Genomic DNA, 14,410 nt, shown 5'->3' with positions numbered 1-14,410 from the left:
AAGGTTTTCTTCCGTCTCACCCCATAAATCAAAGACATTTAAAGTGGCCAGTCATGTGACCATTGTTAATCGACACCGCAATTTAGTGGATATGACAGTGAGTCAGCACTAACTAGAGATGCCAGATGTCTCAGAAAATTATGTTATATCTAAGAGCTGGTGGAGCAGCATAGTGGTTAAAGGTTCGTGTTGGTAACCCAAAGGTTGTAGGTTCAAATCCCACAGGAGATGCCCTGTACACTAGCAATGTTTTGGCCTTGAGCGAGGCACTTGGGTTGCTCCAGGGGTACTTTGGACAAGTGTCAGCTAATGACAAATTAGTAACAAGTGAATTCCTGTTGTCACCTTTCAAAACAAAGTCTGTTTTTTTTGTTAAATAAAATTTCTGGCATATGTGAACACATTAGTATGCGGTGCACCACTTGTCTCCAGTGGCTCCATTACTGTTCCCTGAAATGGTGGAAATGGTTTACATCGAGGTTAACATCAAGTCTCCCAGTATCCTGCGGGATAGTGAAGCTGTATCCACCTGAGCATGAGCTGGTGACGTGTTGAAGGCCAGCCGTTCCTGTTATTTTGAGATGTACTCTGAGAAACGCTGCAACCTTGAGAACAGAAGTGCTGTTTTTCTGATATCCCACCCACTTATCAAAGCTAGAGAGGGCTTGAACAGGGCTATTACTCTTCCTTAGTTGCCTCTGCTGATTGAATTCTGGGATTGTTTGCTCTCATTTTTGGTACAACAAAGCTAGGGGAAATGAAATGACGGTAGTTTGATGTTTTTGCTTTTGGGAACAATATACAGTCAGGCCTGACCACACAGTGTAGGGAAGAGCACTTGTTATTTTTTTCCCGAAAATTAAGTCTAGCAGCTCTGATGTATTAATATCATAATCTGTTTTTATTGATTTCAAAATATATAGAAATGTATGCATAACTTAATTTAGGAGTATGCTGTTAAACAAGTACACAGTCTGATCTTGCATTTGTAAACGAAAGCAGTCAATGAAAAATATGTGACATGATCATTAGATTTTATGTATATTATACACGCTAAAGTCAATATCATCAAACACTAGACACGTCTTAAGATTAGGAATAGTTTTAATATAAATGTCACACTGTATGTACACTCGCCATAGCAAGATAGTATAGACTGTTTTAATAAAGTATATAATAAACCTATAAGATTTGCTTTGTGATAAGCCACAACAGTAGTTTTAAATCTCTCCGTCTTCCACACTTTAATATTCCTCTTTAATATTGCAAATATGAGCTGGTTTGGAGCCTCATTTCCGTAGAACTAGAACCATGTGGTTACATTTATTCACAGAGGAACAACACAGACGTTTTGTAATACTGTTTCCAAATTTGGACACAAAACCAACACAAACATTGACAGAGATATCGATTTTTATGTGTTGTACAGCACAGATTTTTCATAAGAAAATTATTTATGTTATGAAGACACATTAAGTTGATGAAAAGGCACTTATATTGTTTCAAATGATTTCTATTTCAAATTAACATTGGTCTTTTGAATCAGATTAAATAAAAAAAAAAACTGTAAAACTGTTTAACGATATTACTGTTTTTTGTGTGTAGTAATTCGAATATGCTGAATAATGGCATTATTTTTTAGAGCTGCTTTACTGCGGAATCTGAACCGTCTCCACAGTTGAGTTTCCTTAGCTGATTCTCTTATATTTCTGTTTATCTCTGTAACCTTTCTGACACAATTTGTTATGTGTAAAGCGCTATAAAATAAAGATGACTTTGCCTATTTTGATCAAATAAATGCAGCCTTTGTGAGCATACGAGAAAAACACATAAAAACAAAAAAAATGAAAAGAAAAACCTTATGGACCCCAAATGTATGATTTGATGTATTAAAAAGAAAACTGTGACCATAAAATTAAGAATTACAAATGAAAGACATTGTTTACTTTACTTGATTGACTTGCATTCAAGGAATACTTTTAAAATTGTGTTGTAATTCACCCTCATGTCTTTGCAAACCTGTAAAAGTTTCTTTCTTATACTGTAAGATATTTAAAAAAACCAAACAGCTGTTGGTGCCCATTGACTTTCATAATAGGGATAAAATAAAAAGGAAGTAAATGGGGACCATCTACTGTTTGAATACAAGCATTATTCAAAATATCTTCTCTTCTATATTTAACATAAGAAACAAACTCATACAGGTTTGGAACAACATGAGGGTGAATAAATGAGAGAAATTTCCTTTTTGGGTTAACTATTACTCACTACTACACTTAAATATAGCTGTTTTCCCTTATATTAGATCAAGTGCTGCTTTTTCCCCACAGTATTGCACACTTATATCATAAAAGATTAAAAATGTGGTAAAACTTTTATTTATCGCTGGGCAAACCTCAAGCACATGATCCAAGTGTTCGTGTTTAAACTCTATTTATCTTCACAATAATCCATTCTACTAAAATTTAACTGACCAGCAAAATGTTTAGTTGAAACTGTTTTGTGTGTGTGTGTGTGTGTGTGTGTGTGTGTGTGTGTGTGTGTATTAACAGACACACATGCCCCAAGGCTGCATAATATTCCATTACCGCTATGATTGAAAGACACAGCAGTAAAACCGATGTTGTGCATCATTCTCATTGTGTACTGTTTTTGTGCCTTAGGCCCAATGGGATGGTTTGACTGGACGGATAGTCCTTAACAAGACTGATGGTCTGCGGAAAGAGTTCAACTTAGACCTCATCAGCCTGAAGGAGGATGGCACAGCGAAGGTGAGTCAGCTTAGCTGGACGCCAATGATATGATTCCTGTAGCAGAAGAAATGACGCCGAACCGTGTGTCTTTATGCATTTCAAATATATATTAAACGAATACCCTGTGAGTGGACTCTTGAGTATGTTTTTCTCAAAGCAGACCTATTAATTATCCAGATCATTTGTATTGACCTTGTTTCTCCCATGCTGACTACACAACTCTTCAATTCTTCCTAAAAGCGAGCGGCCGATGCTGCATCACGACCTACTAAATTATGGACAAAGGTTTGTTCCAGTCTTGGTTTCATTCCCTGAGTTCGTGATTAAGACCTGTGGAGAGCTTGGATTTCCTCCCCTGTGTGAAATTCACTTCAGTAAACCCAGTGCCCTTTCATCGGCTTCCCTCTCCCCGCCGAAATCCCTTCACTTCCTTATGGAAAGAGATCGCTGCCAATCACTTCTGCCAGAAAGTCTCGCCGAGACGCATAACGTTGTGCCAGTTATAGTTATGACAGTTAAATCGCCATGCGCGATATCCAGCGTTATAAAATGAGCGCTTTTTTCTGCAATGCTTCGCGCCTCAGTAAGTAACACATCTCCATACAAGCCAGCTCAGGCGTGCAGAAAAACATGCATTAATCCACGGGCAGATATTTAGAGAGCATTTCTAATCTACTTTTAAAATTCATTTGAATAAGTCGCTCATTTCAGACTCGCATGAGCTGTGTGACAAGTGCCATACATAAACGTACACTAGATTATGCTTGTGTCAACAAAAGGTTTGTTAAGTAGAGAAAAGCAAGTTTGGTTTAATTCCTTTACTGCTGACAACCTGTTTTTAAAAGGGACTTTTCTTCTTATTGTTTTTTTAGATTTATTTATTATTTTATTTTAAGCTCTTATATAATGTTAGTCAAATTAGTGTCAAAAGTGTCATAATTTAGCTTTTCTAACCACTTTCTACCTCGTTGAGATCCTTCTTAGCTGTTATTGTACGTTATTTATTAATTTGGCAACAAGTGTTGATTTCAATGGAAATGTATTACATTTACAGAATAAAAAATGAAAGAAGGTATTTGCACATTTTTAACGCATGTATATGTCTCAAAATAAAAAAAAACAACATGATACAGTCTCACAGTTTTGAGAAAAGTCATATTTGTGAAACAAAAATCCCAATCACCTATTTAATTTTCATTTCTGAAATTCTTTTTCTCAAAAGATTATATTTTAAATCTTAAAAATAAAAGATTAAACATCAAAGCGAATAAACCTTCTCTTTACACAATTTCCATCTGTCTACTTATGCTTATTGTGTTCATTTTCACATGGCATCCTCTATGATTTGAAAAATGGTGGAGATAACAGAATAGCTTCACTGGTTGCAGAAATGTCGGAAAGAACGTTTTCTGCTTCATTAAGCAGCCATTACTCCAGCTTTCAGATTCACATGATCCTTCAGAAATGATTTAAATGGTATTATATGTATTTGGCTAGCAAGTAGATTAGTACGCACTTTTATATCTACAGACCTATTGTGTTTCTCGTAATGTTTTTTTATATGTGCTATTTTTGACAACATCAATTCAGTGGCTTTCAAGTGTGATGAATTAAGAATATTTACTATGACCTTCTATTTTAGTGGACAAAAAAAATTTATGTTTTGTTCAGGTAAAAAGTAAAAGTGAATTTTCTTCCCTGTGTGATTTAATAATTAACGCACCAAAATCATTCATAATTTGTAGACCATGCATTAAATAGGGTAGCCAAGTGCTTTCTTGGGTTTTATTGGGCAGTTAAGGAGTGTTTTACAGTCAAATGGATTAGACCTAGAATTCTCTCTCATTTAGTTTTTTTTTTTCCCTTCCTTTCCTGACCTATTTTTTGAGTCTTCACTGATAAAGCCTGTCCCTCTTTTACTGTCATCTCGGAAACAGAGACTCATGTTCTTCTTGCTTTGTCATTTTTGCTGTATTGTTAGATTGGAGTGTGGAACTCTTACAACGGCCTCAAACTGACTGAGATGAAAGAAAACAAAAACATCACAGACTCTATGGCTAACAGAACACTTATCGTCACCACAATCCTGGTAAACTTATAAATTAAATTTCACTCCCTCATTTATGTAAACTGACTTTTTCAGTAGTGCAGATTTGTATTCACCCTGTGAATATTTTCAAGGTTGTAATTACCAAATGTAATTTTTAGCAACATAACTGCATGAGAAAAATACAGTTATATATTAATGCCAAGTGATTAATCGCCATTATTCACATCCAAAATAAAAGTTTTTCGTTTGCATAATATGTGTGTGTACTGTGTATATTTATTATAAGTACACACATACAGAATAGATTTTGAAAGTATGTTTACGTGTGTATATATTTATATTAATATATTGTTTTATTATATATGTATAAACAACATATTTTTCTTAAAAAGAAAAAATATAAATGCATTTGTGTGTATTTATATATAAAATTACACACACACGCATATATATATATATATATATATATATATATATATATATATATATATATATATATATATATATATGGATGTGGTTAATCGTTATTAATCAGCACTATTATGTGTAAATGTTTGCACAAAAAAATACTTTTTTTTTGGTTTTTGACTCATCTGGCCAGCTAACTTTGCCTTTGTGACATATTTCAATCTGATATAATACATTTCATCAACTGCTTCATTACATGTCAATTTATCTTGTGAACAGGAAAACCCTTATGTTATGCATAAGAAGTCTGACAAGGTACTCTATGGGAACGATCGCTTTGAGGGCTACTGTTTAGACCTGCTTAAAGAGCTGTCGAACATCCTGGGATTCACTTATGAAGTCAGGCTGGTTGGTGATGGGAAATATGGAGCTCAGAATGACAAAGGCGAATGGAACGGCATGGTGCGGGAACTAATCGATCATGTGAGTGATCTCCCGTGATGCTTTACAAAGATGCTCAAGGTCTTTTAATCATGCCATCCAAATGCAGCCTTTTTAGATGACCTTCTGTCTTTCACTCTGTTATATTTCAGTATAGATCTCATTCTACACGTTTAGAGTAGGGGTGGAGACTGTTGATCCTAGAGGGCCGGTGTCCCTGCAGAGTTTTGCTTCAATCCTAATCAAACACACCTGAACCAGCTAATCAAGGTCTTCAGGATGCAGTTAGGTTATTTTTAGGGTTGGAGCTAAACTCTGCAGGAGAGACTACAACCAGAATGTTAAAGGTATAGTTCACACATAAATGATAATTCTGTCATTAATCAGCCTTATGTCATCCTGTAACACCTTTGTTCATCTTCAGAACAAGATATTTTTGATGAAATCAGAAGGTTTCTGACCCTCTATAGACAGCAATGCAACTACCACATTTAAAACTCAAATAATCTATGTGACATCAGTGGTACTGTAATGAGAAGAATAAATAGTTGAATAATGTCATTATATTTGCTTTCTTTGCACACAAATAGTATTCTCGTAGCTTCATAAAATTATGGTTGAAGGACTGATGTCACAAGGCCTATTTTAATGATGTCTTTACTACCTTTGAGGGCCTTGAACATGGTAGTTGGATTGCTGTCTACGGAGGATCAGAAAGTTCTTGGAACAACACGGTGGTTTGGAACACCACAGTGAACTTTTAATTTTGGGGTGAACTATCCCTTTAATACTCTGATTAATCAAGAAATTTCAGTTTCTAATGGATGTTTTGTAACTTTGCTTTTCACAGGCAATATAGAAAAGCAAAGATTTATGTTTTGTTTCATATTTTGTTTAATTTGCTTCATTACGTTTATTTATCAAAAGTGTGGCAGGAAGACTACATTTGTGTAGTCTACAAAACATCACTTTACTTAACTTTGTACAATTTCTTAGATATTTTTCAATGTAAATCAGCATTTGTGCTTTCATCTTGCTGTAAAAAGTCTTTGTTTGAAATTATGAATACCCTTGAACGTCGACATTGATTTAGTTTTTAATCACCTTCATCGACTCCCATTGTCTTTGCAGTATTCATAAGTATAGTACAAATACAAATTTACAAAAGAGGCTTTTTGCACATCTTTTGTTTAAATGAGCTTCATAAAACAACAGGAAGCTTCAAACGGATTGTGAGAGCCATCCCCACAGGCATTACTTGTTTGTATCTCAGTGATTGAACGCCGATATTATCTACATCTATCTGCATTGTCTTCCCTGCAGTCAAAACGAGCTACTGTAGTCTTGTAAATCTCTTTTTGTCCCCTTAACCAGATAGCTGACCTGGCTGTGGCTCCACTGACCATCACTTATGTCAGAGAGAAAGTTATTGACTTCTCCAAACCCTTCATGACCCTGGGCATCAGTATACTCTACCGTAAACCAAACGGCACCAATCCAGGTGTCTTCTCCTTCCTCAACCCCCTCACCCCGGATATCTGGATGTACGTGCTTCTGGCCTGTCTTGGAGTGAGCTGTGTGCTTTTTGTGATAGCCAGGTATGGATGAACATCTGCTTCTTGGAAATACAGCAAAGCAAATGTGCAAATTGGGTTTCAGATCTAGGAACATTGACCCAATTGTTCAAAAAATGTCTTCAGATGTTTTATAACTTGACACCACATGTGAAGACACATTATCAGCCTGTCATTTGAAGAATATTGCTGTTATCTGCAGCTTAAGGGAACATTGTACATCTCTCTTTGAAGCTGTCAAGAAGTTTTTGCGCCCTCTGATTTAAATTTTAAAGCTGTTGTAGATATCAAGTTTCTTTGTGGGAGTGCATTTAAAGCAGTGTATTTCTCTCACATTATATCACTGCGCTTATGAGACGGCAGACTCAAAATGCTGATTTGATCTTGAAGCAGATCAATAAGTAATAAGCACGGTGCCCAGACTTTATTATATTGCTGTTGGAATATAGATTAATGATGTAAAAATTTCAGTCATGGTTGTCCAGATGCACTTTTTCCTCAATAAATGCATAATGCGCTTTCTCAGATAGCAATGTTTTGTATTTTGTATGAGTGAGTACAAGGTTGTTTCTGTATTGAAGCCCAGTTTATAAGCATTGGGCAGATTTCCATGTCTACCTAAAGAGAATATCAAGCGTGCCACACTACCCCATCAGAGCCAGATGATTGGTTGCTTCAATTAAAATGCAAATGTGCAATGAAAACGCTGTCCAATCAGACTCTTTTAATGGACATCTGGTGGGGTCTCAGTGTTAGTGTGGGTTCATGTGCACTGGATGACCCATTTGTTCATAGATACAGTTGGTTGGGGGGCTTTTAAACTGTGATCTTGAAAGTTGGCAGCTTTGATAGTAGCAGTTTATAGAGTGAGCTTCTACCCACCGTGAGGCATGACAAATGAGTCTTGTGACACGTTCTGATCAGGCATCGATTCACCATGAGGGTTTTATAAATGACCCAATTATTGAGTGGTAGAATGGAGAATGTGTCTTTCAGATGTTCTTGTGTAACTGTAATCACTTCCAAAATGAAATTTCCGCCGGTTGTTTCCCTTTTTGGCTTCCAGCACTTTATATAAAAAAAAGATGGAAAAGTATTGATTAAAAAATATGTGATGCAAAAGTGCTCAAGGCAGACAAATACAATGAATAAACATTACATCGATTTGTGTTCAAAAAGCTTGTTTGCTATTATTCATTTATTGATCTTGTTTATTAATATTAAATATTTATTGTTTTTATTCTTTTAGAATTCGTCACAGTAAATTTGCATCTTAAATTGGCATCCCAATAAATTAAATTTTTGTGAATTTTTACATAAACACAGTTAATTGACATTATATTGGTAGGTGTCTGCTGTAGGTGTAGACGAGCAATGAACAAACATTAGAAGAAATTGTGTACTAAAAGTGTTGGCTAATTTATGATTATCCTAGTAAGTAATATTTTGTGAATTTTTACAGGTAATTATCTGCCAGAACATTATCTATTAATTTTAGGAACATATCCATTAACCCTAAAACCCAATGCAAGGACGTGCGAAATTCAAACTAAATTCTAATCGGAAAGATTGAAGCACTGGAAAGTTTCTTCATAAGGCAAGATGTTTATTAAGCTTTGGTTGGAGCGGTTATTGATAGCCTGTAGCAAGAAGGACATTTTTAGCTGTTCTGCGAAAGCAGTTTAGAAATTGCCAAACATGCAGGCTCTCAAGCGCAGTATTAATACTCAGTCTTCTGTGTTGTCTGCATTTTTTTTTCCTGTGTAAAGCTGTTTTCTTTAACACTTTTTTCAGGTTTACGCCGTATGAATGGTATAACCCTCACCCCTGCAACCCGTCTTCTGAAGTGGTTGAGAACAACTTCACATTGTTGAATAGTTTATGGTTTGGCGTTGCGGCTCTAATGCGTCAAGGTATGTGACACTAAACACTTCAAGACTGCTCCTTTGTTTTAGCTGACATAAAACATTGAACCAAGTGGCATTTATTTAGATAAAAAAAACGGTATGAGCACTGCGGACGCTCTGCTACATCTGTGTGAGATGAGCATAAGGGACTTCACTAAAAAAAATCACCTTGAGACCAGCTGGTTGAAATGAATAGATATGATTTTTAAGAAAAGAAAGAGTTGTTAAGTGTTTTTTTTAGAGGGGATTGAAATTTTTTATGCAATGACATTCATGCAGTAGGGAATTGTGGTTGTATAAAGATGGCAACACAGCTCTGGCACAGTTATAAGTCACATCCAGTTATAAAATTGATTTTTGTTCCGGCTTGCAAACTTTTAGTTAGGTTTCCTCTGGTGTAATGGATCTGATGCTAGTGAGGAGAGGTTTGTAGGTTCCGCTTCAGAAGGTATGAAACAAAATGGATGACCTGTCAGGTGTGCAGAAAAGTGTGAAACGCCAAGAGCGGCTTTAATGAGCACGGGAGAACCAGACAAATCATTATGCAGGATAGTCTGACCTCACGTTACAAAGAGTTTTCTTCTGAAATATTAGATAAATCTTATTTACATCAGAATAACCACTCAGCCGTGAAGAAGGACCGCTAACCGGGATTTTACAGAAAAGTGGTGGAGTGCAGTTGTGTTATCGGTGGATGTTGGGGTATTTCATTATACTTCAAGCAGGTCATAAATATTCAAATTTGCATTTGTTTGTGAATTATACCGTTTAAATGTATCTGAAAAACATGGTAAGTTTTAATCTGCCAAAGAGATACTAACACAGGGCTTATTGATGGCAAGGCTGATAATGATTGTACGGTTTTGCAGATTTTGTATGTGTTTCTGGTGTCTCAGTGTCTAAAAAACTTTAAAGAGGGTGTAAGAAAATCAAGTCTTAAAGGTACAGTTGCGAAAACATAACATGTTAATTTTCTAATTCTCTTCTAAAGGTGAGAGAGAGTAAAAACTGGTTATTTAAAACTAGATTACATTTGTTGCTGCAAGAAACCTTGGCTAACATTATCATAAAAAGTGATAAAATATATTTATGGCATGGACCCTTAAATAGGATCACAAAGGATAGCAAAAACCCATACACTCAGTGTTAATTGGGCTGATTAGTTAAGTATCCATCTTGTGTGCATGTGTGTGTGCATTTGCAATATTACCTACCACAGTTAAAGCTCCTTCAGGAGGTTGCTGAAATAACCTTGTCACCTTTTTAAAACATCTCATCAAATAAAGCATGCAGGGTTGTACTAATTAGCCAACAGCAGAAAAGCAGTGACAACATACGATAAATAGTTGCTGTTTGTTTTTGTCACACAGCTGTCAGAGCAATATTTAAGAGGATTATTGAAAGTTTGGCCTCTGCTTTTCTGTTTGGGGTTTCGTCAACTGTCCGGATGATTTTCCTTTTCTTTTCGCATCACTAAATAGATGTTGTGATCTCATCTAACACTGTGATAAAATCAGGACTATGACTGACAGTTGTGTTCTCCCCATGCCATTTAAGAGTAAGACATAGGTCAGTAGTTAGCATTTAGCTATGCTAATTATAAGAGAGCAGCAACACAGACAGCATTTTCAAAGGAATAAACACACCTCATGGTGTCTGTCAGTAAGCTCACGCTCCCCAGGTGGCTAATGTAAAAATGTTTAGTATCTTTCAAAGGGATTTATTAGCATAAACATTACTGAAAGGTCAGGATCATGGATTATCCCTGCTAAAAAAAAAAAACAGCTGGTTTTCCAGCCTGGTCATAGCTGGTTTTAAATTTTTTGGCCATTTCTTTAGCTGGTTAGTCTGTTAATACATCTTAAATTAGCTAAAACCAGTCTACTTTTTCAGTAGGGTCCAGGAGCTAGTTTTTTAGTTTTTTCAAGCTGGTTTTTAGCTATTTTAGCTAACCCAACTAGCTAACTAGCCAAACAACAATCTAAAACTATCAAAACAGACCATCCCGGCCTTCTTAAAAATTTTACTTTTACTTTTTAGCAGGATTCATATTAAGTCTTGACTTTTTAGTTACACTAATGCTAACAGAGTGCTTTGAAAGATAGTAAACACTTTTACATTTTAAGAAATACCTGACATAATACATAATCATTATCCATTTCTCATGACTGACTACTTTAAAGGAAAACAGCATGTATGGCAGTTTTTTTGAGGTGTTTTTTTGCTGACTGCTTTGGTGGGTAATCACTGTCGTTAGATGTATCATTTAGATCAAAGCTAATAATTTAGCTGGCAATCAAACTGAATTTTAAAATTGTGCTCCACATGACGCCGAAGGCGTACAAATGCACATACAGTACATGCACACTGTGAGTTTGTGCTGTCGTTTCAACTTCTAGCCACCCCACCTAGGTGTCTGTGCATGAAGAACAATCACTGCAGCTTTCGGTATAATATATCAGACTTAGACTCAGTGCTCTTTCTCTAACTACAAAATTGCCACATATTAATCAGTTAATAGGATATTCTTCTCCCATCTTAATAACACACCTAGTTAATCACAATGGTGACTTTGCTTAAGGTTAAAAAAAAAGTTCAAGATAAGGATTCTTCATATTTTTTTGGGTTTTTGCAAAGATGAAGTACAGTTCCCTTGATGGTTTCATTTTTCAGTGATTTGTCAATGCCTTAAGTGATCCAGCCACAGTAAAAAGCCCCAGTTAGAATAATGCACATTAGATTTATCATCAAGCTGAAAGTAAAAGGATAGTATGAGTGTGATGACACCGAAAGTATGAGCCCTTGATAAAAATAAATGTCTGTCACAGCGAGCTTCAAGCTGCTGGTATCCTGGGCGATTCTGAGATTGCACGGAGATGTGTGTATGTGCATGCGTTTGTGTATCAGGGGTTGTTTTTTTCTCAGAGGCAGTGCTTCTAAAATATTTGAACTTCAGAAAAGTTGATGAAAGTGTATCAAGCAGCATCAGCAGTTCAGGGGAAAGCAGCATTTCTATTCCTAAAGCGTTTCTTTTTCTGTTCTCCTTCTGGAAAAGAATAATGGAAAAAGTAATGTCTGATATCCAGTCTGACCATTTGAAACCTGATTTTAATGGAATTTCAAAGTTCATGTAAATCTTGATTGGATCAGGGTCTGCATTCATGACAATCGAATGAAAACGTTCTTAAGACCTTAGTTTAGCACTCTGCATTGCTTTCAATTTATTATTATCTTTCAGTATATTAGTATGTTGTTCCAAACCCGTAAGACCTTCATCCATCTTTGGAACATGAATTAAGATATTTTGGAATGGAAGAAAATTGTTGAATAAAGTCGTTATTTTTGTTTTCTTTGTGCATTCTTGTTGCTTCCAAACAATTGAGGTTGCACCACATGGGCTATTTTAACAATATCCTTACTTCCTTTCTGGGCCTTGAACGTGCTAGCTGTGTTGCTGTCAATGGAATCAGAAAGCTCTCGGATATCATCAAAAATATCTTAATTAGCGTTCCGAAGATGAACAAAGGTCTTGCTGGTTTAAAATGCGATGAAATAGTAGTTAAGAAGAATTTTATTTATTAATATCATTAATCGGATTTCATGGTTTTTGCTATTTAGACTCCCAATAGCATAGTTTACACCAGAATATCAAAGGAATATATCAAACATCAAAATACGAACAAGAATAAATAATATTAAGTGGATGTAAGAATCAGTTCCCAATCACAGATACCAAATGTGTTCATCCCATTTAAACAGCATATCTATTGTTATTTAACTGAAAACCCAACAAACCTAACAAAACCTAACACTTTTTTTTGTTAAATGTCATCTGCTTATAAAGCTGTTTTTCATTAAATGTCACTTGGTTTTGTATTTTGTTATCAATTGCAATGACATTCAAACATTTTTTCAGCAAGGCTTAAGAGTCCAAATACATTCTGGGGCCAGTGTCTGTGTTTTTTTTTTTAAGCGCTTGTATGTTATTTCAGGATCTGAGCTGATGCCCAAGGCTTTGTCCACCAGAATCGTGGGAGGGATTTGGTGGTTCTTCACTTTAATCATCATATCTTCCTACACGGCCAACCTGGCAGCTTTCCTCACAGTGGAGAGAATGGACTCCCCAATCGATTCGGCCGACGATTTAGCCAAGCAGACTAGAATTGAATATGGAGCAGTGAGAGATGGCTCCACAATGACTTTCTTTAAGGTAACATCTTGCACGTTGGATCGATTCACCCCCAACACGCTGTTCACATGAAAGCTATTGAAATACAGAAGGAACAGTCAGCCGCAATCCAAACACTCAGCAAATTATCAATTTTACAAGAGGCCGTCTATACAGGAGGAGCTGGAGCTTTTAGAAACAAGTTTATTGAATTTCTGCTAGGAAGTAAAATAAGAAGATCAATCTTGTGCATCTGTCTCATGATAAGATACAAACTAATAAAATGGATGCAGAGTCACACACAGATGAGTTTTGAGCTGAGTTAACCAAAAAACATCACATCCAATAAATGTCCCCTCATACTGAAAGGGGAATTCTACAAATAAATTACGATCGATAATTGTGCTGTTTATTTTGCACACGCTGTCTGTGATGATTTAGGGGCAAACTTACTAAAGAAATGAAGGTAAAATCAGGTAGCTATGCTAAACACAATTTGCTGATAATTGTTCACATGTCCCACGATAACTAGTAATAACATTTTATTGTGTTTTGTCCAAAATTATGCGTATATGCTCTGTATGTATTAGCACTGCTGTTCAAAAGGCTGCATTTATTTGAAAAAATACTATTTAAAAATGATATTGTCACATCTCTGGACTCTTTGTTTATGTTTTTTGTCTCGTGCCATGTGCTCCCTGCGCCCTGCCTTCCCTCCATGTTAATTATATCATTGTCGTCAGCTGTGTGTAGTTAATTTAGTCATTTAACCTGGTGTATTTAAGTCCTGTGTTTTCAGTTCCGTTTGTCCGATCGTCGATGTCCCTACCTGGTTTTTGCCTGCCTGCCTGCCTGTCTGTTCTGCCTGCCCTTTGTATCTTTATTTTTGCCCGCTTTGGAATTAAATCCGTTTAAGTTTATTTCACGTCTCGTATACTCAGTCTCGCGAAAGCGCGAACGTGACAGATATAAAACAATATTTTAAAAATTTATTAAAATCCTGTGATTTTAAATCAGATTTTTTACATTTTTCGAATTATAATTTTTTTCAGGATTCTTTGAACATAAAAATAAATATTTGAGATATAAATCTTTTGTAATAAAAAAAA

The 14,410-nt window shown here is 35.7% G+C and overlaps 1 protein-coding gene across 5 annotated transcripts in view; it reads left to right on the top strand.

Moving 5' to 3' along the window:
• grik1a (glutamate receptor, ionotropic, kainate 1a) overlaps positions 1–14,410 on the top strand; it is a 43,889-nt gene that overhangs the window by 23,100 nt on the left and 6,379 nt on the right. For 4 of the 5 annotated variants that reach the window (XM_043250676.1, XM_043250672.1, XM_043250674.1 and 1 more), the window contains exons 8-14: positions 2,664–2,771; positions 2,994–3,038; positions 4,735–4,842; positions 5,491–5,694; positions 7,027–7,250; positions 9,021–9,139; positions 13,126–13,343. In XM_043250676.1, coding sequence (XP_043106611.1) covers positions 2,664–2,771; positions 2,994–3,038; positions 4,735–4,842; positions 5,491–5,694; positions 7,027–7,250; positions 9,021–9,139; positions 13,126–13,343 — 1,026 coding nt within the window. The remainder of the gene's footprint in view (positions 1–2,663; positions 2,772–2,993; positions 3,039–4,734; positions 4,843–5,490; positions 5,695–7,026; positions 7,251–9,020; positions 9,140–13,125; positions 13,344–14,410) is intronic. The other variant, XM_043250675.1, reaches the window with a different exon arrangement.

This window comes from Puntigrus tetrazona, chromosome 10, assembly GCF_018831695.1.
Source record: "Puntigrus tetrazona isolate hp1 chromosome 10, ASM1883169v1, whole genome shotgun sequence".
NCBI lineage: Eukaryota > Metazoa > Chordata > Actinopteri > Cypriniformes > Cyprinidae > Puntigrus > Puntigrus tetrazona.
This window is presented reverse-complemented; position numbering and strand designations above follow the sequence as displayed.